At 50.8% G+C, this 26,914-nt stretch overlaps 1 protein-coding gene across 1 annotated transcript in view; it reads right to left on the reverse strand.

Annotated features, from left to right (window-relative positions):
- Positions 1 to 26,914, reverse strand: part of RAB11FIP4 (RAB11 family interacting protein 4) — a 107,535-nt gene extending 80,621 nt beyond the window's left edge. Inside the window, exon 1 of the mRNA XM_024980657.2 lies at positions 26,733 to 26,914. Coding sequence (XP_024836425.1) covers positions 26,733 to 26,891 — 159 coding nt within the window. The 5' untranslated portion in view covers positions 26,892 to 26,914. The remainder of the gene's footprint in view (positions 1 to 26,732) is intronic.

Consider the following 26,914-nt stretch of genomic DNA (forward strand, 5'->3'; position numbering starts at 1 on the left):
GCAGACTAGCCTCATCTGATCCTTAAAACAACCTTAATAGTGGCTACTGTTACAGTCTCCCATTATTGTTGAGGAAACTGAGATTCTGACATTTAGAGAGGCTAAGACATTTAGACAGTTCCTGTAGTGGGAACTCCTCCTTGACCCCAGGTCCCGCTGACCCTGCACTTCCCAGAGGCGGCTCTTGCCAGGCTGTCTGCACCAAAATGTTCTTTCGCTCTTCTGGCCGCTTATGTATGGAAGGAGTTTTAGCTTCTATGGCTGGACTCCCCTCACCTAGATCACCAAGAGTCTCAGCCTTTCTGGATACTAGACAGGCTTTTGCCAGTACCCCTGGGTGTGTGTGGTGGGGGATTCAGCTGGCCCAGCCCTTGATTTTACAGATGAGAAGCCAAGGTCCAGGGATGGAAAGGGGCTTGCTCAAGGTCACATGGTGAGTATGGTAGATAACCACTCACATGTGGTCTTTGGGCTTCCCAGGTGGCACTAGGGGTAAAGAACCCACCTGCCAAAGCAGGAGACTAAGAAGTGCGGGTTCGATCCCTGGGTTGGGAAGATCCCCTGGAGGAGGGCATGGCAGCCCACTCCAGTATTCTTGCCAGGAGAATCCCATGAACAGAGGAACCTGCTGAGGTACAGTCCACGGGGTTGCAGAGTCAGACTGAAGCAACTTAGCACACACATATGGTCTTTGCGGTGAACCGGGACCCCAGTTCACAACCTGTGTGGGGTGCACACACCACGCAGGGCTGGGTTGCACTGCCCTGCAGGCTCCCAGGTGGGAGGGGTGGGCACACCGGGCCTGGCAGGGGCTGCAGGAGCAGCTGTTGTTGCTGGCGTGCACACAGCTGGGCCGCGGAGCTGGCTGCCAGGGGAGCAATCAGTTTCCCTGGCAGCAAAATATTGATCGTCCTTTTTTGGGCCACTCAATTACCAGGCTTCCCCTTCTATTTCTGTTGCCTTTCTCTTCAGGCTGATTTTCTCCCCCACTCATTCCTCCCCGGGTCATAGCTCTTCTATCTCAGGCCAGACGATGTTTGGAGCATCACTGCCGCTGCCCTCTGATTGATCATCAGCCAGATCGCCCTGAGCCTGAGCCCAGCCACCCACGCCTCCCCAATTTGGACATCTGCAAGCCAGACGGACTCAGGCAAGCTATTATCTGAACAAGGGAGATACGCTGGCTCAGTCTGCAGTTCTAATAAATGTTAGCGATTAAATTATTAATCAAACAAATGCTTAGTAACTCCTCTCTGATGCCAGGCCAGCTCTGAGCACTGTATACATATGAACTCATGGAAGCCTTACAACCACTTCAGAAGAAGGTGCTATTATTATTCCCATTGTTCAGGTGAGGACACTGAGGCTCAGGAAGGCTCATCCAGGGTCAAGATCACACAGCTAGTAAGAGGTAGAGTTGGGATTTGAACACAGGCTGCCTGGCCCCAGAGTTCATGCTCTTAACCAGTAATGACTATTATTTCTACTAATATAATGATACTCACTATTCTTATCACAAGTGTGGGGCTTGCTCTGGCCAGAGAAAGGAGAAATCTGTATTCTCTTCGTTTTTGGCCACGCCATGCAGCTTGTGGGGCCTTAGTTCCCTGACCAGGGACCAAACCCATGGCCCACGATAGTGAAAGTGCTGAGACTTAGCCAGAGAATTCACATTCTACTCTCTTTTCACCTAGAAAAATTGGGTCCAGAGAACCTTTGTTTAAGAATTTGAAATATTTCGGGAATTCCGGCGGTCCAGTGATTAGGACTCCACACTTTCACTGCTGTGGGCCTGGGTTCAATCTTTGGTTAGGGAACTGAGATCCCACAAGCCTGTGACATGGCCAAAAAATTTTTTTGAATGTTTAAAGGATGTGAAATACTAGATAATAGCATTTCAAATGTTGACTTGCTAAAGCACAAGTCTCCAACTAACATCCTAAATGCAGCAATTTAAATATTTAAAATGAAATGCCAAGATCCAAAAGGCTTCTGGTTCAGGTTAAGATGGAGTCAGTAGCTCTACACTCTGTCTCTTGCACTGGTTCTAACCAGAAACTCTGGACAGAATATACATAAAGCAACTATACAAGGACTCTGAAAAGTAAATCACAGCAGACAAATTGGGAGAAAAATTAAAACTCGACATAAACAACAAAATAAAAACCAAAAACAAGCCAAACAACTTGAAGTAAGATGAATATGGTGGTAAGTCCCCTGATTTACTTTTTCTCACGATTTCTAGCCTGAGGCTCTGGTAGCTCAAACCCTACAACTGCACAGCAGGTGTGAACAGAAAAAGCTCTAAAAGAAACTCTGTTTATATATATATATATTTTTTTTTTTTTTTAAAGAAAAATTTTTGTTTCCTTTCTTTTTATTAATTTACAAAGAAACTCTCTTTTTGATGAGAGGTCAGGAAAGGGGACCCTTTTGGAATAGAGAAAGGGGGACAAATGCTGTTTTTTTTTTTTTTTAATGTGGATCATTTTTAAAGTATATTCAATTTTTTTACAATATTGTTTATCTTTCATGTTTTGGGTTTTTCGGCTGCAAGGCATGTAGGATCTTAGCTCCTCAACCAGGAATCAAACTCACACCCCCTGCATTGGAAGGCTGACTCTTAACCACGGGACCACCAGGGAAGACTACATGTTTGTTTCTAAGCCCTCCCCCAAGGCAAGGCCCAGTCTCAGAGGCGAGTGGGAGCAGCCAGGCAGGCACCCGAAACTCAGAGAGGAGGAAAATCTCTCTTTGTAGAATGAGAAACTTGGAAAATTGGGGAAACTTGGTCAACATGGGGAAGGGGGATTCCTGTTCCTCAGTCCTCTCTTTTTTCCCTCTCACCCCTACGACCTGCAGGTGGACCAGTCCTGGGAGATGTGAAACAGCACAGCGTGGCCAGGACCTCAGATTTCTAGTCAAAGGACCAGAAAAAAGGGGCTCCTGGGAGCTTGGGGTTTGGGGAGGCGGGGATCACAGAGAAGACAAGAGTTCGAGATTACGATCTGATAAGATGTGCTTGAAGTCCTGGGCCCATTCCTGAGCTGCAGATATATGGAACTAACCCGAAAGAGTAGGCCAAAAGCTTTGAGAACAGAACTACAGTGTAGACAGTGAACAGTCTGGTCCCAGGAGACGTACATTTGAGGAGGATCCAAATAGCACTTCAAAGTCTTTGAGAACTGAATTGACTACTCAGAGGGCAGGTTGGGATCTGAGGCTTCAACCTAACTGGGTTGATTTTCTGATTAAACAAACAAATAAAAATCAGTACTCTTCAGAGTATTTTTTAGGGGTTCCCAGGTGGCTCAGTGGTAAAGAGTCCACCTGCTGATGCAGGAGACACAGGAGATGAGGGTTTGATCCCCGGATCGGGAAGATCCCCCTGGAGAAGGAAATGGCAACCCACTCCAGTATTCTTGCCTGGGAAATCCCATGGGCAGAGGAACCTGGCAGGCTGGAGTCCAGAAAGAGTTGGATAGGACTGAGCAAAAGAGTTGGACAGGACTGAGCTACTAAGCATGCAGCAGGAGTTATTATTAACAGAACCCGGAGTCTCATAATATTCAGAATGTCCAGGACACAGTCCAAAATTACTCGAAGTGCAGAGAGACAGGAAAAGCTCAGCAACGCACAAGAGAAAAGATAATAAACACCAACTCCAAGGTGACCCAGATGTTATCATTAGTAGACAGAGTCTTTAAAGCAATTATCATAACTGTATTCCATGAAGGAAGGGTGAGCATTCTTGAAACAAATGAAAATAAAGAAACTCTCAGAAGAAAAAATACAAACTATGAAAAAAGAACTGAATGGAAATTTTAAAATGGAAAAATAAAGTAACTGAAACATTAAAAATTCATTGGAGGGGATTGGAAGCAGCATGGAGATGACAGAAAACCCAGTTGGTGTACATATAATACTGTACGGTCTGTGGTTAGTTGAATCTATGGATGCAGAACCACAAACACTGAGGAACCGTGGATAACAGAGGCCAACTTAGGGACTTGAGCATCCAAGTTTTCTGGTATCCATGTGGGTCCCAGAACCAACCCCCAGATACTGAGAGACCACTGTTTAATGATGGAATATGTCATTATACATTTGTGAAGCCCACAGAATATGCGATCTATACTTGTGTATTATTTTTATATAAGTTAATTAATTTATTTATTTACACGGCCACAACCGAGTAGAGTTTATCCACCAAGGCTAGTTCAATATTTGACCATTAATTGATGAAATCTAAAGATGACCAAAGAAGAAAAATCACACGATCATCTCAGTGGATGTAGACAAAGCAACTGACAAATTCAACATCCATTCACGATAAAAACTCTCGGCCAACTTGGAATAGAACGGAACGTCCTTATCCTAGAGAAATAAAAACTTATGTTCACACACAAAAAACTGTACATGAATGTGTCTAACAGCATTATACACAGCGCCAAAACATGGAAAGATGTCAACTGTTCTATGACAGTGAGTGGGTAAGCAAATTGTTCTGTAATAAAAAGGAACAATTGGTAACAGATGGATGACTCTCAAACGCATTTACTGTGCAAAAGATACCAGTCTCAAAAGGTTACAAATGGCGATTCCAGTGCTGTGCAAAAGGCAAAAAACGATCAAGACAGAGAACAGGTCGGTGGTTGTCAAGGGGAGGGAGGAGGAGACAGTTCAAATGCAAAGGGGCGGCACCAGGGAACGTGGGGGAGGGTGTGAACTGTTTTGTACCCCGACTGTGGTGGTGGTTATAGGAATCTATGCAAATGTTAAAACTCCTGGAATCATATGTCCCCTCCCCGACAAAGAGTGAAATTTATTATTTGTAAAGCTAACTTTGTGTGTGTGTGGCCATGCTGCTGCTGCATGCAGAATCTTAATTCCATGACCGGGGATGGAACCCACGCCCCTTGCACTGGAAGAGCAGAATCTTAACCACTGGACCATCAGGGAAGTCTCTCTAAAAATTTCTTTTTAAATCAAGGAAACTGCAGGCTTTTCTTAAAGATTTTGGAACATTGAGCTTATACTTCCCCACAGCAATAGTGGGCCACCATTGAGTTACAGCATACCCTCTCTCTTTTTAGTAATTATTTTTATTTATTTGGCTGCACTGAGTCTTAGGTGCGGCATGCGGGATCTTTGATCTTTGTGGAGGCATTTGGATCTTTAATTGTGGCATGTGGGGTCTAGTTCCCTGACCAGGGATCAAACCCGGCCCCTTGCTTTAGGAGTCTTAGCCACTGGACCCCAGGGAAGTCCCAGAGCAACTCTTTTAGACAGGCCTCTGCTCTCCTCCCAGTTTGTCATGGTAACCCCTAACGTCCAAGTTCTTCATCCTCCCAGGCTGCTTCCTTTCCTGAAACTGGGGGCATCTGAGTGGCAGGTCCTGCTACCCTAGGTGGACACTTGGCTTAGCTGAGCCCCTGAAGTTTTCTGGGAGGGAGTTCCAGGGCTGGGCTTGAAGTTGGATGGAGTTGAAATTCCCGAGCATAAATAAGCAGCTGCAAAGTCAGGTGGACAGTCAAGCGGGGAGGCTCAGGCCCCTGGAGGATCCTGGGCTGGGCCAGGATGTGCTGTCAGCTCTGATGGGAGACCACCTCTGGGAGTCATGCGCCCCACCGCCAGCCTAGTCTGCCTTCTGAGTGCTTCTGGGGAGAAGACCCCCGGAGGCGGTGAGGCAGCTGCTGGAGCCGAGAGCTCCAGAGAGAGGGACACCTGGGGTAAGGAACATGGCCCGGGGCATCCTGAATCCAGGACTGGCTGGACAGTATTCCGCTGGGAGAGGCTGGTGGGGAAAGTTGTGGCAGGCAGCCAAGGGAGCAGCGGAGAGAGGGGGTACCAGCCAAGGCTAGAGTTCTGGGGTGAGGGAGGCCACGAGGGCATATGGGAAGCCGAGTGTCACCACAGATGAGGCCAGGAAGAGAGGGAACAGGGTCTGAAGAAGGGCTTGGAAGCCACGCCCAGGAGGCGGTACTTTATCCCCAGTGTCACAGACCTAGCAGTGACAGTCACAAGTCCCAAAGCCCCCAGCTGAAGAGCACTGCCTAGGTGTCGGGGGTTATTTTGAGCATTTCACACATCTCGCTGCTTCCAGTCCTCCCGAGAGACAGAGCTGGGTCACCCCAATCTTATTCCCACCACCCCAGGGGATCCTGGCCTTCCATCGGGCCTCAGGGGCACGCGCTCAGGACTGCTTGTTGTTTATCCACTTTCCCAGCAGCCCAGCTGCCTGCCATCAGGGCACACAATGGGGCCCTGTATTCTGGAGCCCCCACCCCCAGCCCAAAGGACACGGGGCACAGACGTTGGGGGTGGGGGCAGCCACCAGCCCTCTCTGTTAATTCTCAGCAGGGAGCGGAGAGGAGGGAAGTCAGGCCAAGCCAGCTGGAGACGAGGGAGGGATTCCCAAGGGGTCCGTCAGGTCCTGCACCCCTGGCTCCGCTGGGGACCACCCCCAGTCTCCGGAAGCCTGCTCTGCTCCCTGGGAAGGGCAGTCCCACGGAGTCAGTCAGACTTGCTGACTGGACCACAGGTGGGTGGGGCAGCGCACCTTGTAGGAAGCGCCCCGAGGAGTCAGGAGCTGCGGGCTCCGGGTCAGCTCTGTAATTTGTGGGGCCAGTGCGGGTGGAAACGTAAGACCCTTCGTTTAAATTTTTATTTGGAATTTCAAGATAGTGACTGCGGAGCATTAAACCCCGTGTGACTGCACAAGTCACATACCAGTAGGGTGGGCTCCAAGCCTTGTTGTGAGTCTCAGATTTGCTGTGCTTTCTTGGCCCTCAGTCCCATGCTAACTCTGCCATCAGTGACCTCACAGAGTGGTCTTGGGGAGAACCCTCCCTCTCTGGGCCTCAGTTTCCCCATTTGGAAAATGAATTGAAGCCACTGATGCCATTAACATTGAGGCTCTCTTCCGCTCTGATGTCTGTAGGATGCTAATATTTTTCCCAGGAAGTCCATGGTTGGAGGGGTAATGAGTTAGGCAGATAGAGAAGAAAATCAGAAGAAATAGATGGAGTAAAGGGCTAGTAGCAAATGTCTTCATCTAAAACAGCTTCACTAGGGACGCAGTAAATAAATGGCATGGGGACACTGAAGTGTGACCCTGGGGGCTTATCCAACCTGACTCTTTCACTTCCTTTCTTCTATAAAGTCAAGAAATGAGAACAAGGACCTAAACAGATCTCACTGGTCACCTCCATGTTGCCCCTCCTCTACCCGCTCCCCTTTGGGCAGGCCTGATGTGGCTGAGATGGCTGCCCCCCTCTCCTGGACCAGGTGTCTTGGGGCACCTCAACTCCAGGGTATGAGTCCTGACTGGACCAAGCCAGACAGGTGGGCTCAGCCCCCTTACCAGTGATTGGTTTAAGCAAAAGCATGTTGTATACTTCTGACCAATGAGACACGAGGAAACCCCCATAGGAGGCTTCTGGGAGAGGTTTTCCTTGATGATGGGTAAAAAGAAAAAACAACTCACAGGAAGTGCTCCCCCCACTTCTTGCCCTCCTGGAGAGGGGTCACCACCCTGGGCCTAACTGAGGGAGCTGATGGAATGAGGTTAGGTCCGGGACGATGCCTCTGAGCCCCTGAAGGTGCCAGCCCTGGAGCTGCCCTACCTTGGGCCCCCGTGCTAGGATGAAAAATACATTTTCTCAGCATTTAAGCCACTTTGCATTGGTTTCTAGTTCTTACAGCTGGGTGTGTGTGTGTGTGTGTGTGCGCGCGCGTGTAGGGGGCTGACAGATGAAAGACGCTCTCCTCTAGATGCTGCAGGAGTTAAAGGGAGGGGTGGGAGGGTGGCTGTGTGAGTAAAGGTGCTCAGTGCACAACAGAGAAAGGAATGGGGTGGGGTGCCTAGGGCCAGGTGGCCTGGAGGGCCAGTCACATGGTACCCAGGCCACCGCCTCCAGGGCTAGAGATGCCTTCCATTATGAGACCCCCCCAGCGTCACCACCCGGCTCCTCATTCACAGCCTGGCTACTCCTGACCAGAATCCCTCAGGCCACCCAAGAGGGCTTTGTTCGGTGTCTGAATAGGAACGAAAGGGACGGAAGCTGGGTGGTCTCTGAGGTGAACTGGCCTATGCATCCATCTGTCCCCAGTCCAGTCCCTCAGGAAACATCTCCTCAGCCCGATTGCCTGGGGGGGAAACAGACCAGCTCCCAGGAAGCTCCCAGGAAAAGGACAGCTGTCGGGCTGTATTTCTCAGTGAAATAAAATAAAAATAGTCTAGGGAACAGCAACCAAGTGTGCAGATGGCTGTTAACACTGCCACATGCCCAGGGTCAGTAGAAGGTCCTCCTCCACTTACCAGCTGTGTGACCAAGACTGACTGACTCACCCTCTCGGAGCAACAATGTCTGCCTCATGGGGTGTTAGGATTTAAAGGGAAAGACACGGAGCTTAGCCTGGAACCTGGCACAGAGCAAACTCTAGATAAATGAGCGTGTTCCAGGCACTCAGTGCCCGGAGGCTGGTCACAAAGCTGGGATAGCAGTTCTTTCATCTCTTCTTTCTACATTCTTTACTTGGTTGAATTTTTTAAATGGATTGGATCTTTTTTTTTTTTTTTAACTCGGAGCAGGGGACAAAAAGTTTGTTTTATTCTTTTAAAAAATTACTCACGGTATTGTGGAGTTAGAAAAGAACAGAATTCACCATGCATGCATGCTCAGTTGTGCCCGACTCTTTGCAACCCCATGGACTGTAGCCCACCAGGCTCCTCTGTCCATGGGATTCTCCAGGCAAGAATACTGCAGTGGGTTGCCAGTTCCTTCATCAGGGGATCTTTCCGATCCAGGGATCAAACCCGGGTCTTCTGCACTGGCAAGCGGATTCTTCACCATTGAGCTACTTGTGAATCCACCATAATGCTCATATGTGTGCTTAGCCACTCAGTCATGTCCGACTCTGCGACTCCATGGACTGTAGCCCACCAGGCTCCTTTGTCCATGAATCCCCGGGATTCTCCAGGCAAGAATACTGGAGTGGGTTGCCATGCCCTCCTCCAGGGGATCTTCCCGACACAGGGATCGATCCCAGGTCTCCCACCTGTGGATTCTTTACCATCTGAGCCAACAGGGAAGCCCATAATGCTATAACACTACCAAAATCTTCAGCAGTGGGAGCCAAGAGGAAACAGAGGGCTTGGAGGAGGTGGTGGTTATGCTGGAACCTAAAAGACAGTAGAGTTGAACACGACAGCTGGATGGGGGATGGTGATGGGGGGACTGCATGAGCAAAGTCAGGGAGGAGGAAGAAGGCAGCCAGGCTAAGGAGGGGCCTGAAGGACTTGGGGAACCATCAGCTGCCTTGTGCAGCTGGAGGGCAGGCGGACAGTAAGTGGGGGAGGGGAACAGGGCTGGGACCCATCAGACTCTCCCCTTTAGGACAGGGCCATTGAAGCAGGTTTGTGGTTTGGGAAGGAGCCCAGAGTTCACAGGGCAGCATGGAGGGAGATGGGAGGCCTGCAGACCAGGGCTGCGTGGGGGAAGGAGAGAGAGTTCTAGAGGGAAGAGCTTAAAGGCCAGGGGCCGGGCTTGCTGGATTTGGGTGGGGAGGAGGTTCGCAGACTCCCAGGCCCCGTCTCTGGGCTCTGGGAGGATGATGGGGACAGTCCCTGGGAGGATCCCGAGAAGGAGGAGGAGTTTGGGGTGAGGAGCCTGAGGCACACTGGGAGGACTTCAGCGGCTGGAGATGACTCTCCAGGGTTTTTCCTGACCACAAATCCAGATCCCGGGACACTCAGTACAGGTCTCCCTGCCAAGCCCAGTGGACGCCGAGAAGACAGTCCCCTCCTCTTCTAACTAGTGACACTGACCTGTCTCCAAGGGTGGCGGGACAGCCCTGACTCCTCTCCATGGTGGCAGATGCAGGGAACGTGTCTGGGATGACGGCCACCCGCACAAAGGCGAAGGCTGTGCCTTGAGGGCTTCAGAGACCAGGACTCAGAGAGGCTCGCAGGTCTGGGCAGAGGCCCCCATGGGTGCCCTCCCTCAGTCGGCCTGTGCCTGCCATGGGCAGGTCCAGCACCAGCCGTGTGTGAAGAAGAGATGGAAACGCAGACCTGCCCTCTTGTGGGATGGAAAAGATGCAGGAAATCCCCTCCCCGGGCCCGGGACTTCGGGGTGCCTGTGACACACCTGGGGCTCGTTTAAATGCAGGCTGTCATCAGGGAGGCTTGGGGCCAGGCTTAGAGTCCACATCTCTGACCAGCTCCTGGGAGACGCTGATACCACGGACAGCGTGAGGTTCCAGGTGACCCCTCAGGAAGTGAGGTTTTGGGTGACTTCTCAGGATCCTTCCAGGACTGGGAGGGAGGGGTCCAAGAGCGAGGCCAGTCTGTGTGTGCCACTTGGGACTCTGGGGTACCAGCGCCGGGAGGAAGGCCAGGGGTGGGCCTGAGGGCAGGTGGGTGGTGAGGCCAAGGCTATCCCGCCCCTGGGGGGGGTTTCCTGGCCAGTGGGGCAGGAGGGAACTCTCCCTTTAAGGGGTAAGGGAGGGCACTTGTCCTGGGACACTGTTTGGGGAGGGCTGGGCACAGGCTCAAAGAGCCCCGGGAGGGTGGAGCTTGCATCCACTGGTTCTGACCTTGGCGTTAGGCCCTCGGTTGGTATCTTGGATCCTCAGAATAGTCTGAAAGGCGCGGCTCACTCTATGGCTTTGGTTGGTTTTAGGTCCGTTCCATTTATTTATTTAACGGGAATGGTCGCTCATCAAAGGGGCGTGCTGCCCAGGGGTGCTGAGAGCCTGTGCCACTCCAGTGTCTCCCCCAGGCTGTGGCCCCCCGACCCCCTCCCACACCCATCCCATCCATCCTACCCCCACCCTCCAGTACTGACCCAGATCCTGGGTCCAGTCACCCCACCTTAGCCCCAGGCTGCACCCCTCAACCCCGCACAGACAATTCAAGTCAAAAAGAAATGCCTTCCTGCCAGCCCTCTGTTGCCCAGAAAATGGGGCTAACAGGAAACATCTCATTCATTATCTTCTAGTGAATTGAGGTTTAGTTACTTGAAATAACAAAACAGGGGGCTTCAGCCAGAAATGTCCATGTTGTTGCTGTCAGCACAACAGAAGGTGGCAAACGAGAAAGACCGTGAGTCCCGAGAGCCTTACTGAGGAATTTCTGAATCAGGGTGAGGAGAAACGCAGCCGCGCCGCACGCTCACCACCAGACCCTGGACGAACCCTGACCTCGCTAAGCCTCGGGGTTCTGGCCTGTGAGATGGAGCTGGCAGATGCCATCTCATTCTGTTCCTGTGGGGACCCACGGAGAATATGGATTGGAGAGCTTGGCGAAAAATAAACACCAGACTGATTCATGGTGATGTATGGCAGAAACCAACACCATATGCTAAAGTGCTTATCCTTCAATTAAAAATACATGAATTAAAAAAAGTAAATACCATGTAGGTATATGCTGCTGACACCCCATCAGCCTGAAGTCCCCCACGTGAATCAAGTCCCCTCCCTGTTGCGTGGTAGGGGTCAGGCAGATACCGATGGTAGCCACAGGGCAAGGGTGATGTCTTGCCTACCGTAGGTCTCTCCCTTGAGGAAAACCCAAAGGATCTCAGCGGAGCTGCACAGCCTGTGGCCCTGGCAGGGGGACCTGAAACCCACATGTGCCTGGAGCCTGAGGGCGCCATTTCCAGGATCCTGTCTATTTCCATGGGATTCGTGGGTGTTTACCCCACACTTCGGATGACCAGGCCCAGGTAGGGGCTGGAGACACCAAGAGGCTCGACCATGGTCTGGTCACTGTGTCCAGCTGTCTCTCAGGCCAATGGGGACAGCAGAGACTAACGTGGCCCAGCCCCTTCTCATCACTGTCCCCGTGAGGTACACAGGATGGGGGTTAGGGTCCGAGTTTTGCTAAGGAAGCAAATAGAACCCAGAGAGACTGAACCCGTACCCAAGGTCACCAGGAGGGCATTTCTTAAGAGTATGTCAAGGTGTCCCGTGAAAAAAGGATTCTGAGATCAACAACTTGGAGACATTCTGGGCCCAAGTCAGAATTTTTGACTGAACTGCTGCGAGGGGTAAGTAGGTGATATTTCCGAACTTGCTTGACAGGATGCCCTCTCTTTGCAGGACCAAGATTCTTCAAACTCAGGGCTCTTCAAACCCCCTGCTTTAGGTGCCACCACCATCAGAGTTTCTCTCTGTGCAGGACGTTAAATGGGCTATTTCCATAGCAAAATGATGGGTGACGGAGGTGGGTGACACACGGTGGTACCTCGAGACTGAAGGTACCCTGGTCCATTCGTCCATCCCCCACTGCCAGGCAGCTCCTGGGGTGCAGTGCTGACTGCACCTCTGCAGAGACGAGATGTCTAATGGGATCTCCCAGAGACCTTCCAGAACTAAGCATCTTCCAGAAAGGAAGCTGGCTGGGCCTCCTGGAGTCCTGACCCCAAGGGGGTGGAAATGGGCAGAAGAGGCTGCCACGTCTAAGGCGTTGCTACCCTCACATCCTCTCTGCCACAACCGTCACTTCTGCTGGGAATTTTGAAGGAGCTCTCACATTCTGTCTCCCAAGAGAACCACAGAAACCAATACCGCCTCCCACAAACCTTCCTGACCCTGCCGGGCAGGCTGCACGGTGGGGTAGACCCACGCAGCTACGGTTTCTCTCTGCCCAGTGCCAGGTTGCTCCTCACCTGCCAGGTGCATCTTTCTTGCCTTGGGGAACTACCCCATCCCATTCCTGGCCCATCACAGATTCCACCCCCTTCCAGGCTTAATTCTTCGCCCTGACTGGGAAAATAGCAAACATCATTAAAACACTGAATAGATGCTGGGAAGACACGTGGTACAATTTACCCTCTGGTCTTGAATTGCATTCTAATGGAAGAATGGAAAGGTCCCTGGCGGTCCAGTGGTTAGGACTTGGTGGTTTCACTGCCGTGGTCCAGGTTTTAATCCTTGGTCAGGAACTACGATCCCACAAGCTGTGTGGCCACAGCCAAAGAGGGGAAAAATGGGGCAGGGAGGAGGTGGTCTTTGGTCTTCAGTAACATGCTAAAGATGATAAACCTAAACCCAGGAACCAATGTTATACTCAACAGTCGTGAGTAACAGTCACTCCATTTGAAAAGAACAATGAGAAAAGGATGCTGGGCTTCTGCCTCTGACATCCCCACCAACTCTTACACCGAGTGGCTCCACCAACTAGTTCAAGACCAGGGCAGAGAACGAGGGACGGCCTCCTCAGCCCACCAGCCATGTCTGTCCCAGCCCCAGCTCTGTGGTCATCTGTGCCCAGCAAGTTTCAATCTGTCCATCCCTCTGGTGCGCTGCTTCTGTTTCTCTGTCTTTGGAGGGTGGTGTCCTCCGCTGATCCTCAGCCTAGACACCCGATCGCCTCTTGCCAGGCCCTTCCCTCTGCATTAGACATGCTCCTGGAGCAAAACCAGCCTCAGCAGCACGGCCTTTGGGCCACTGTCGTGAGACCACCTGGGGTAGCTGCAGCTCAGGCACCCACCCCAGTCTGTTCTTAACTTGCAACTCAGCTACTCCTGAGCCCTCCTCAGGGCCATGTCTCCAGTGCCCAGGCAGGTTCCGACTAGTTTTATTTTTTTCACATTATACAATTATCCTTTTTTAAAAAATTTATTGATATATAGTTAATATAGTTGATTTACAGCCAGCTAGTTTTAGGGACTCCCCTGGTGGTCCAGTAATTAAGACTGCACACTTCCACTGCAAGGGGCTTGGGTTCGATTCCTGGTTTGAGAACTAAGATCCTACATGCCGCAAAGACCAATAACAACAACAACAATAATAATAAAACCAAACAGTTTTAGAAATGGGTGTGAGTCCCATCTCAGAAGGAAAAGTCATTACACTCATAAAAATAAGAAAAGAAGACATAATGAAATCATTACTTTTGGAAGAGGACATGACTGTTTACCTAGAAAATCCCAAGAAATCAACCGGAAAAAGTACTATAATAAATGAGTTCAGACCAGTGGGGAGATATGTGATAAATTGAAAAAAATCAATAGTATTCTTATATACTAGTGACATGCAGCTATTGGAAAAAATTATTTCATTCTCAGTAGTAACCAAGCACATTAAATATTAAACACTAATTTAGCCTAATTCTAAGACATTTATTTTTAATGTTAATATTTTGCTCCTACTGGGAGAACTAAGCATATAATAAAGATGGTGATAGTCTCTAAATTAATAAGCTTAATGCAATACCAATTAAAGAACTTGAAAATGTGTTTATATACTTAAAAATCCATAAATGGTGAAGAATCAGAGAACTCTTTTTTTTTTAAAGGTAATGATGGTTGACTTTTCTCAATTTTAAAATATACCAAGAAATAATGATCAAAATTTTACAATGCTGCATTAAAAACAAGACAAAAAATCTTTGCACATCAAAAAGAATAACAATGGTAACAGATTATAATACATGGGAGAGAAAAGCATCCATCAGTCCATAGCGACACTCAGGAAAGGGAGTGAAGGAAAGACCTTCTTTATAGAACAACCTCTATATCTAGAAGGAACGACAGAAAAACCACCATTTTGCGGCCACCAGTGTAATTCACATGGGCCAGGAGCATCAAGGAACACTAAAATCAGACTTCCTTGGTGACACAGTGGATAAGAATCCGCATGCCAATGCAAGGGACACCAGTTCAATCCGTGGTCCAGGAAGACTCCACCTGCCACAGAGCAACCAAGCCCGTGTGCCACAGCTGTGTGCCCTAGAGCCTGCGCCCTGCAACAAGAGAAGCCACCAAATTGAGAAGCCCCGGAACACCAACTCGAGAGTAGCCCCCCACTCTCCCACTCTGGGCTGTCTAAAGAAAGCCCAGACAGCAACAGAGACCCGGAGCAACCAAAAATAAAAAATAAATAAGCTCTAAAAAAAGAATGTTAACACCACTGTGTGAAAAGCTATGAGAGAACCAAATATTTACACTGTCTAAGGTATCATCCCACAAATTACTGATTAATTATAAAGGAGAAAAAGCACCATTATACTGAAGAGATCAAGCAGAGCAGCCTTACCCAACTGGTCAAACTCAGTATCACCAGTTAATGGGACAAACCGACATCACGTGACCCCTTATGTGATGCTCCGAGGAGCACACACCATCAACTCTTCTTGCCAAAAGTGCGAGGAAACCATCAGATACATCCAGGCTATGGCAGAGCCTATAGGACAACTGGCCTTGGAGTTGGCAGAAAACACCAATGCTGGTTATAGGAGCAAAGAAAATCAGAGATAGTACTGATTGCAGGGAGATGAAACAGGCATAGGGCAAACCAGATGCTGTATGTGATCCTTGACTGGATCCTAAATCAAAACAAAAGGGAGCTAGGCAGGACATTTTGAGGACAACTGTGGAAATCTGATATAACATTAAGTCCTAGGTGTGACGGTGGCTCTTATTTAGACAGGAGACTGTCCTTGTCCCTACATTCCGAAGTGTTTATGGGGAAAATGCCAAGATGTCTTTACTTACTTAAAATGCTTCTGCAAAGCAACACGAAAGGAGACAGATGACAGATTATCAGTGACAAAATAAAGAAAGGAAAAGCAAATGTGACAGAAAGTAACAGTGAATCTAGATGAAGAGTATCTGAGTGTTTATCAGACCCTGCCTTCAACTGTCTGAACATTTTCAAAACAGAGCATGAGGAAAAGAAATAGAAAAAAGAAACAATGAAATTCAGTTCCAGTTTAGAAATAAATTCAAACTATTAATAGAACCAAATGTTGGATGAGCCTCATGATAAATTCCAAATGAGTAAAAGTCAAATATCTTCATAAATTGGGGGTTATAAACAAGATAGCTTATTTTTTTCTTGCTAGAGAGGGGAAATAAGTGCCTAACTACTAAAAAGTGAAAAATATAATTAGCAATAATGCAGATATAACTGAAAACAGAACTATTCAAATGCAGGAAATAGAATGAAATGAAAATGAAAAAGCAACAGAATAAGAAAAAAAGATAAATGATATTAAAAATACAAAGAACTGATTTAAAAATATAAAGATCAAAACAAAAATTCCTCTTGATAAGTGCTCAGAAGAGATGGACATAACCGTTTGTGCAGAAGGAAATACCAAGAATAAACAGTAACATGGGAAAAAAATGCAAGGTCGCATTAGCAATTAAAAATGAAAATTTAAATGAGTTTGAAATCCTATTATACACTCATTAAACTGCAAAACAAATCTGAACTAATACTCACTGTTGATGGGGACCCTCACGCCTCAGAGAGGGTCTGATATTCAGCCAATCAGGAGGTAGGGAAGCGAAAGGGGAGGGGACAGACACAGAGAGAAACAAAGACCCTCCGTGGCCCCAAGAAGTATGGCCAGAAGTCCAAATGGCTGTGGCCAGTTGAGTGGGCAAACAGGCTTTCAATTCCATCCACTCAGTGTCTAGAACATGGGAGCAGGTGTCCCCTAGTCATGCCCACTTGGAGTCGGGGTTTCAGAAGTCTGTACCACAGGCCAGTCAGCTGGCTGGCAGCCCAGTGCTAGGCTGGGAAGAGCCCACCCAGGCTGGGAGCCAGGGGACGGTCAGTGGTACTGAGGGAGATCCATCCCAGCATGCCCTGCAGGCTGGGGGGTGCCCAGGACCCCTCCCTCTTCACCCCCACCTCCACTCTCTGGGAGCACAGCTCCGTTTGGCCTCCACCCTGCTCACACTAGCTCAGGGGCTGCCCGGCAGAAGCTGCTGGACCGTCAGCGGTTGAGGGGTTGACCAGCCAGCCAGGTTCCCCTCCAGGTGGAACACAGGGAAGATATTAGTAGTGACCAGGGATGCTCAATCCTGGCCAGGTTTAAGCAGAGAGGTGACACGGCTCTCTGTCTGGGACTTAGACACAGCAAATAGCATTAGGTGGATACTGTATGAGCCGAAACAGCTCACACACGTGGGTCACAGATGCACGTGGTTAACCGCTAAGGACAGGAAGTGGATTCTGAGATCCAGAAACACAGTTTAGCGCTAACTTCCTTGTCCCCTAGAGTTGTTGATAAATCGACAACAATATTTGGAACTTTTTTGTTTTTAAAACAAAGAGCAGCTACCCTCGTGGGAATTCCTGAGAGTAAAGGCAGGGCCATGAGCCCCAGGACCTGTTCACGTGTGTGAGCATCCTCCAACTGGTAGTCCCCGCACTTGAACTCAGACCCCATCACCCGGTCACCTAGCGGGTCACACAGGGCTCTGACTCAGGAAAGGATGTGCTGTCCTGTTTGTTCCAGCTCTGTGCTGTGAGGTCCTGCAAACGGCCCAGCAGCTGCCCTCTGACCCTCCCCTTTGCTCCATCAGCCCAATCGCCCCTTTCCTTGTCCCTGGAAGGGGAGAGGTCTCCCAACTTGGTCTCTTTTCCCCAGCCCTACCCGATTTCTGGGCTTCCCTGGTGGCTCAGCTGGTAAAGAATCCGCCTGCAACGCGGGAGACCTGGGCTCGATCCCTGGCTTGGGAAGATCTCCTGGAGAATGGAAAGGCTATCCACTCCAGTATTCTGGCCTGGAGAATTCCATGGACTGTATAGTCCATGGTGTCGCAAAGAGTCAGACACAACTGAGTGACTTTCACCCGACTTCCAGATGGGTTTGTCTGAAACACAACAGAGCTGCCTCACCCTCTGCTTCCACCTTCGGGATAAAATCCATCCCGTCCTCACCTGCCTACAGCCCCTCCCCTCTCTCTCCCGCCCTCTCTCTTGCCAAGTTACCCTTCAGCCATCCTTCCCTTCCACTCTGGGGGACCCTGATCAAGACTCAAGTCCAGGGGCTTCCCTGGTGGCTCAGTAGTAAAGAATCCTCCTGCCAATGCAGGGGACACAGGTTCAACCCCAGATCTGGGACGATTCCACATGCCAAGGGACAGCTGAGCCCCTGCGTCACAGCTACGGAGGCAACGCTCCAGGGCCTCTGAGCTGCAACTGCTAAAGCCTGCACACTACAGCCTGTGTCCCCAACAAGAGAAGCCGCCGCAATGGGAAGCCCGCGCACCGCAACGAAGAGCAGCTCCCGTTTTGTCACAGCTAGAGAAGACCCAGAGTAGCCATAAATAAAGAAATCTTTGAAAGGAAACAAAAGACTCAGGCCCAGCATCACCTCTGGGAAGCCTTTCCCATCTCCAGGCATAGCGCATCTACTCTCTTCACGCCCCAGCTACACCTGAAGAGGCCACCAGCCCTGCCCTTCTCACAGCTGGGAACCCAGATTTCTCTCTTAGAGCCTCCCTCCCCCGCAGAAGCTCCCTCCCTCAGGGAAGGAGTCCTAACCTCGCCAGCTGTGTGTCCTGCTGCATTATAACCGAGCAGGACCCTATGGGGCCTTCCTAGGACATCCCCCATGTCCTCACCTGCCTCTTGTCTGTAGAAAACTTTTAGCCTCTGAGGTTTTCCCTGAGTTCCAAAGATCCCAGCTACCAGAGAAGAGAGAAAAGGCAGAAACAAAGGAAAATAAGACAAGCAAGACAATAGTAGTTTAGCCATTAAGCGAAATCAAGGACCTGTAGTTCCTCCTCAAAGGCTACAGATAACATTCTGAGCCATGTCCTTGACCTGTTCCTCAGATACTGAAACCCCCACCAAGTGGAAGAAGTTAAGTGCCTGCTGACCACAAGCATGTAGACCCCAGACCAGGTGGAACCAGAAAGTTGATGATGACTACTGATTACCTCACCACCAACCAATCAGAAGAACGTCCACGAGCTGATCACGCACCGTGCATGCAACGCCCTCCCTCACTACGTCTTTAAAAACCTTCCCCTGAAAGCCACTGGGGAGTTGAAGCCTTTTGAGCTGCCTTGATTCCTTGCATGGTGCCTGCAACAAATGTTGCACTTTCTTTCACCGCAGCCTGGGTGTCAGGAGATTTACTGCAAGGGGGCAAGTGGACCCAAGTTCGGTTTGACAACATCAAACTTGACACAGAGCAGATGCTCAAAAAGATCTGTAAAGTAATGGAAACAGCCCATCCAGAAAACCTAGAGTGGGCGGCAGTAACAGTCACATTAACAGGAAAACCAAGTGACGTGGGTTCGATCCCTGGGTCGGGAAGATCTCCTGGAGGAGGAAATGGCAGGCTACTCCAGCAGTCTTGTTTGGGGAAATCCCAAGGACAGAGGAGCCTGGTGGGCTACAGTCCATGGGGTTGGAAAGAGTCAGACACAACTTAGCAAGTGAACAATAACATTATCCCACTTTACAGATAAGCAGACTGAGGCACAGAGAGGTTAAGTAACCTCTCGGAGTCATGTAGCTAGAAAGTGGCAGAGCTGGGTCTCAAACCAGGTGCGCCTGATGGCAGGGCCGGGCTCCCAAACACTTCTCTGTGGCACAGGGAGAAAGTTAAAAGCCAGCCTGTTCTGAGCTGAGACGCCAGGGAGAGGTGGCGTGGTTGGAGAGTAAGAGGGGGTCACAGGCCTTCCATGGCTGGGAAGAGCCCCAGCGCGGGCCTGGAGAACATGGACTGGGTGTCCAGATTGATGTCCAGGCCCTGCCCTTGCCACATACCCGCCAGGGACTGCGGAGGATCTCAGAAGGATGCCAGGCAGGAAACCGGAGCAGCCAGAGAAACACTGGCCTCCCGGGGCTCTTTAATCACCGTTTGCACAGGAAGTGGTGGTGATGCATAATGCAGGGTGAGGCTGCAGGCAGTCGCTCTCTGCTCTGGAACCTCAGCTTCCTGCTGGCACCTGCCACCTTCCATAGCATCTTCTGGGTGGCACACTGCCTGCAGCCCCACCTACATGCAGCGCTCGCCCGCCCTATAGATTACAAATCTACTTATAGCGCCTGCCTGGCACTGCTCTGCATCTGGAACCCAGACCATCCCAGATTTAGAAAGCCCGAGGAGGTCTCGGATTGGAAGATTCTATGTCAAGTTCGTGAAACTCAGATCTGATCATTTTCCCATCCCCTGGCACTTGAACCTGGGACTCCCAATGGCAGGCAGCTAGGGAGGCAGTTTTAGAATCAGACAGACCTGGGTTCATATCCCAGCTCCTCCAACTACTGTGGGACCCGGGACAACTTATTGCACCTCTCAGATCCTCAGGGTTATGGCGGGGATGAAACGGAATAAGAAATATGAAGGCCATCAGCACTCCTCCTTCCCTCACCCCACTCTGTCCACAGAGCCACCAGTGGCTGCAGGAGCAACTCTGGCCCTCGTACAAAGGAGGCCAAGCCCAGAAAAGTACCAGGTGTTAGAAAGGGGCCAGGGGTGCCCTCCAGGGGCTGAGAGCAGCAGGGGCACCAAAGCAGCTCATGGAGCCGGTGGGCGGGAGAGACATGCCAACCGGGGCTTGCTTGGCCTTATATATTATCCCCTTTCCTCAGAACAGGCCCACAAAGAGGACTGCTGACTCCCACCTTACAGAGAAGGAAACTGAGGTCCGTCCATCATCATAAGCGCCTTTTAAATAACCTGGGCTTTCACTTCTTTCAGAAAGACCTTGCCAGACCCAACAGCCTTTGTGGAAAGTGAGAAATCAAATTGTAAAAACAGCTAAGTCCAGCGAGCGGAGGCAGGTGCTGGGCTGCTTGCCACCATCCAAACTCAGCTCTGAGCCGGGTGCACAGTCCCAGCCCCTGAGCCCTCCCTAAGGTCCCTAAGGTCACCAGCAGGCCCTTGCTCTCACCCCACTGCCCTTCCTGTGCCTCCTGCCCTTCCCTGTGTGGAGCCACTTGTCACTCCCTGCAAATGCCAGTCCTTATCCCTGGATCTAGGCTTAGGCTTTGTGCACGAAGATATTCCGTAAATGTTGGGTGGTGGATGGAGAGATGGGGAGGCTGGTGGATGGGGGGTACAGACGGATGGACAAATGGATGGATGGGTAAGGAATGGATAAGGAGATGGATGGATTGATGCGTAGGTGGGCAGGTAGATAGGTAGCCAGGTGAATGCATTGCAGGGCTGAAGCGCGTTCTTTGGATCTGTCCCTGGCCGGCTCCACAACCCCACTGGGACGCCAGGTGCATGGCGGGTTTCACAGGCCAGCTTGGAACTCCTGACTCCTTGCCCAACCTGCCTCCTGCCTCAGTCTTTCCCATCCAGGAAATGGCTGCCTCCGAATTCTCCAAATTCTCTCCTCTCACACCCACTTCCAATGGGCTCTATTATTCAGTTGCAGGCGCGTCCCTTCTGCTTCGCCCTAGCTCCATGCCTCCAGCAAGTCTCACGTGGATGGAGAGACAGCCTCCCCACAGGTTGCCCTGCCCAGCCCTGCCCCCTCCCTTCACTCCTCTTGCTATGCCTCAAACCTCCAGGGACCCCTCCTGCCTCTGCCTGGATCAGCTTTCTCCAGATCTCTGCAAGGCACAACCCCCACTTCATTCCAGGCTCCATCTAAATGTCCGTCTATGAGAGAAGAGGCTGTCCACGGTCATTCTAAGGGCAAAAATCTTCTTGTCTCAGTACTTTCTGATTCTTCCTAGTACCTGACTCCACCGGACAGTAATTGCCATTCCTTTGCCAGTTTCCTTTCCAGCCCCTCCCCCATGTGAGTTCCAGGTCACTCCTGAGTCCTGGTGCCTGGAGGAGTTTTGACATATAATAGGTATGCAAGATATTAATGGAAAAAAAAATTTTTTTTTTAAATCCTGGACACATGTATTGACAACCACCAAATGTGAAAGGTATTTGCATTAAGACTATCCTATAAAAATTTCAGAGCATTCACCCAATCATGTTGAGGACAGCGGTTCACCCAGGCATGACATTCACTGTTTCTAGGCCAATGGGCATTTGCCTTCCATCCCACTCCAGATTGCATTCATCCACCTCTAACCGTCAACCCCAGCCAGCTGTTAGGCTCCCCTGTGCTCAACCTGGTGGGATGCTCCGGGCCCTGGGGTGGGGGTGACCACGGGGGCCGCTGCAGCAGGAGGCAAAGGAGCACCTGCCCTCATCACTCCCCAGCCCCCAACACACGCATGCTCGTGCCAGAGCTGGGGCAGGACCCCCTCCCAACCCCACACCAGTGGACCCACGAACATGGATGCTCCTGTCTGTACCAAGTTATATGGGGGAGCACCTGGATCTGACCCGAGACACCTCCATTTACAGCTGCAGCTCAGAGCCAGAAGCTCAGAGCTGGACAAGAAGCGTGTGCCCAGAGCACCAGGGACTGGTCAGAGATCTGGACCTCAATCCCCAAGAACCCCTCAGCCCAGAACAGCCTCTCAAAGATGCTAGCAAGTATTTACAAAAAAGCAAGAGTAGCAGCAGTTCTGACAGGGGGCCTACTCCATGCAGACACTGAATGCTTTACACATATTAACGTGTTCAAGCCCCACAATAATGCTATGGAATGGAGCCTGTTATCATCCCCATTTTATGGATGAGCAAACAAAGGCCTAGCGAGGTTAGAAACAAAAGCAAGATATGAGAAGTCAACAGGAGTTCAGGGCACTGGGCCATCATTTCTCATCCTCATCATAGAGGTCCCCCTCCTACTTAGTACAGACTTCCAGGGCTGGGACAGTGTTGGGTCTCCTCCCCTCTGCCCCCATTCTTACATTCTGAGAAACGTCAAGTTATGTATCTCACATATGACTCACATTTTCATAGAAATGTCTTCTCTTTTCTACTATGATTCCCAAGTCAATACATTAGGGGAATATCAGAGGCCAACCTGATATTATTTATAACATTATTATTAACAATTGTCTTCACTCAAACATCCTTGCTGCTGCTAAGTCGCTTCAGTCGTGTCTGACTCTGTGCGACCCCATAGACAGCAGCCCACCAGACTCCCCCATCCCTGGGATTCTCCAGGCAAGAATACTGGAGTGGGTTGCCATTTAGTTTTTGCCTAAAGTCCTCTTCTTGTTCCAGGGCCCCATCCAGGACACCACATTATATTCAGCTGTCATGTCTCCTTAGACTCTGCGTGGCTAGGACAGTTTCTCAGACTTCCCTTGGTTTTGATGAATTTGAAAAATGTGTGCAGGACTAAGCAGGTGCTGTGTAGAAGAATGTCTGTCCATCGAGGCTTGTGTGATGTTTTCTCATGACCAGGGTGACAGGTTTGGGAGGGAGACTGCAGGGGTAAATGTCCTCTCCATCACATCGTATGAAGGATACATACTATTAATATCTACATGACTTATCATGCCTGATGCTGACCTTGGTGACCCAGCTGAGGCAGTGTGTGTCGGGATTCTCCACTGAAGAGCTGGACGTTCCCCCTCTTTCCATACTGTGCTCTTTAGGGGGTGTCACTCTGCATATGTGACACTTAAAGGGTGGGGGATTATGCTCCACCTCGTTGATGGACAATTATCTACATAAATTATTTTAATTTCCGCACAGGAGACTTCCCTAGTATTTATTTATTCATTTATTAAATCACTTACTGATATCAATATGGCCTCATAGATATCTGTTTTATACTTTGCAACTTAGCATACTTTTGCAAAGCATTTGATTCTGGTGTGCCTGGTATTTCTGGGTGTAGTTGATAAAATATGGATAATCAGCTCTGATAAATTTACTGAACTCCATCTCTAATGAATGATAGTAATCTACTCTAGGGCACTGGGGGTTTGGGAAATCAAGGTTTCTATGTGATTTTTAAACAAACGGGATAGAAACTGTCAGAAAACATAGTATTTTGAAGGGGAAATTACATTCCTATTTTTTAGTGCAAAACAGGTGTGCATTTGTGAATTTGGTGTGCAGTGAGCAGGGCTAAAAAATGTAATTCTGTGGATCCCAGTTCTTAACACTATGTGAGCAGAACCACCCCTACAAGGCTCTGTCCGTGGTCCTGCCTGGGTTTACAACCAGCCTGGGAGACGGAGACATGAAGCACCCACTTCTCCAACTAGCAGGGAGCACAGCATCTGAGTGACAAATGCAGGATTGTATCGGGGAGGCAAAAGGTTCGTTCGGGTTCTTCTGTAACATTGCGTGGAAAAAGCCGAATGAACTTTTTGGCCTACTCAATAAACTCTCTATTGTCTGTTACAACAGGATGAAATGAACAAGATGAAATTCAACAGGAATAAAGTCCACGTTACAGGTTTAGATCCAAGAAATTACTGACACAGACAACAGGCCTGATCTCTTCAACAAGTCAGGATTATTCAAATTGAAAAAAAAAAGAATTGAATTAAAGTAAGAGAGGGCCTAGAGGTCAGAACAACTGGAAGCAGTGCACGGTTCTGGTGAGGAAAGCGGTTTGAACACAACAGCACAGATCGGCCTTTTGGGGCCAAATAGGGAAATCTGAATAAGTTATGCATAATAAAGATGAGAATTTATTGGAGCAGAAAAGTGCTGATCATTTACTGGGAAAAAATCAGGTTACAAGACAGTATGCACAGCATGACCTCATTTTATGGAGAAAATTTACATATAAGCATAGAAACAGCTCTGGAAGGATGTGAGCGAGGTGTCACAGCGCGGCTACCTGGGAGGATGGGAACATGGCACTTTGGTTTTTGCTTGCCCATATTTCTATTCCCACAGTGCATATAAACTGATTTTGTAATGATAGAAAATTATGCTTTAAAAAGAAAAATCAGGGCTCCACGTTCCCAATGCCGGCGGCACAGGTTCGATCCCTGCTCAGGGAACCAGATCCCACAGGCTGGAAATAAAGAACTCGTGTGCCACAAGGATAATCAAAGATCCTACATGCCACAACTAAGACCCAGCACAACCAAGACCCTAAATAAACAAACACACTGAAAAGAAAATCACTGATCCTCCTCCAGGATGAAGGGGCATCCTGGCTTGGCACGGGTTGCTAAGAAAGATCCCAAGGGATTTCAGTGGCCAGAAACTTAACCTGAGGGCACCACTCAAAAGACAGCATCGCCCCAAGCCACCTGCTGTGTGTGATGCGTTGGGGTTGGGACAGTCCCGGGGGTCTCCTGGTCCAGCCCCTCCATGTTACTACAAGGAAAAGTGTCACACAGTTGATGGTGGCTTCAGGGCTGGAAGCCAGATGTTTGGCCCCTGCCAGGGCCTATGGAAATGGCCTGGGGCTTCAAGAATAGGGGGTATTTGGCCTGGAGAAGGGAAGATGGGAAGGAGAGAGGGGGAAGGGGACAGGAGTGCTGTTTTCACATTTAAAGACTGCCACGTAGAAGTGAGACCCATGTGAGTCCCTGTGCAGAACCACGATGACTAAGTGACAAGCAGGTTTGGCTCCGGAGTGTTAAGAGGCAGAAGCGCAAACAAGAGGAGCTGTTCAGTTCCGGGAGAAGGTGGGGCTGGTGAGGGGCTCACCAAGAGCTCACATTGGCCGCCTGCCAGAGCCTGCTGGGAAGCTCTTCCCACCACTGAGACCGCGGCTCTGGGACTCCAGTTGCAGCCAGGGCCAGCAGCTTCTTCTCCCCACGCTTGGGGTCTGCAGCCTGCCTCAGAGGATGGGAGGGGTCAGACCAGCCTTTGGGAAGAAGGATCAAAGGGCTGCAGGAAAGCGCCCTGAGCAGATCCTGGCAGAGGGAGACCCTGGGCTCCAAAGGGCGGGCAGCAATGGGCCTCTCCTACATGGGGTACCTGAGTTCTCAGACTTGACACCTGCCTCATCCTCTTCCACCTATCGCTCCCAGGGACTCCTGGGAGTCCTGGCCCAGCCCAGTGACCACAAACAGATGATTATCTATCATCTTCCCCCTTCCCAGGTGACAGGGAGGCATGGATCCAACCTAACCAGGCCCGGCTTCTCCCATGTTCTGGAATGCTAGGCCCCAGCTGTTCCCGGAACAGAAGGCCAGGGAGTGCCGATACAGAGCCAGAGGCCTCAGGTGGCCTTGGAAAGTCACTACTCAAGGCTTCCTGCCCTGACCATTTCAGAGTGGGCAGTAGCAGGAGTGTGGGATGCTCTCCTGCCAGGTAGGAGCCTTACACATCCCCTGCCACACACACATAGCCACCTCTCCTCCATGGCATGAGAGGACACTGGTCTCTGCCCACCCCACTGGCAGCACCCACCCTCGGATCACAGCCCTGCTAACACTGTTTCTGCTTTCCCCAAATCCGCGCGGGCTCCCCGTTTCAGACACTGCTCAGCTGCTGTTCCCCAGCTTGGCTGTGGCAGGGTTGTCGCAGCCGCCACAGCCAGCTGCCAGTCAGGCCTGCCCCTCGGAGCCCGCAGGGTGCGGGGAGGAGGGGTGGTCACCAGGCGCTAGGCTGAGAATCCAGGAAGGCCGAAGGCAGACACCTCCCGCTAGGTTCCAGGCCGGCTGGGTGCAGTCAAGGAGCCGAGGCGGTAGAGCGCCCCTAGTTGTCCTCCCCTCCCCTCGGCCAGGCCCAGTGGGGCGCTTGCCTCCCCCCTACTCCATCCCGCGTCCTGGGATTCCTGCACCGGACCTCTGCAATTCGGTCTCCGCAGGGTAGGCAGGGGAGGGGGTCCCGGAGCTAGAACCTGACGGTTCCCCCCGCCCCATACACCGAGTAGGCTGCAGAAAGGTTAGAGGGACCCTCAGGGCCCGGGGTAAGCAAGGTGGGCAGAGAAGCCCTCCCTGCCCCCCACCCCGGGGCGTGATGGTGACACTCACAGCACCTGCGCGAATGGAGGAAAGCGAGGGTCCGACAGGGTGGGGAAGCCCCGGGGCTCGAAGTCCTCAGGTCCGGCGGGATGCCTCCGGGCTGCAGCCGCCGCCGCCGCCGGGGACTGGGAGCGGGCAGGTGAAAGGGCGAGGAAGCCGGGGGTGGGGGGACTGGGGCGCGGGCGCCCCCGCCGCGGGGCCCTTACCTCCTCGCCTTGGCCAAAGCGCAGTCCGAGCGCCGCGACGCGCTCCACGCGCAAGAAGCCGTCGGGGTCGCGGCCGCACACCTCGAACACCTCGCGCAGGCGGCGCACTGAGCGCAGCAGAGCCGCGGGGGCGCCCGCCCAGCCCGCGCCGCCCGCCATCCGGGCCGGCCCCGCAGCTAGCC

This window comes from Bos taurus, chromosome 19 (genome assembly GCF_002263795.3).
Source record: "Bos taurus isolate L1 Dominette 01449 registration number 42190680 breed Hereford chromosome 19, ARS-UCD2.0, whole genome shotgun sequence".
Taxonomy (NCBI): Eukaryota; Metazoa; Chordata; class Mammalia; order Artiodactyla; family Bovidae; genus Bos; species Bos taurus.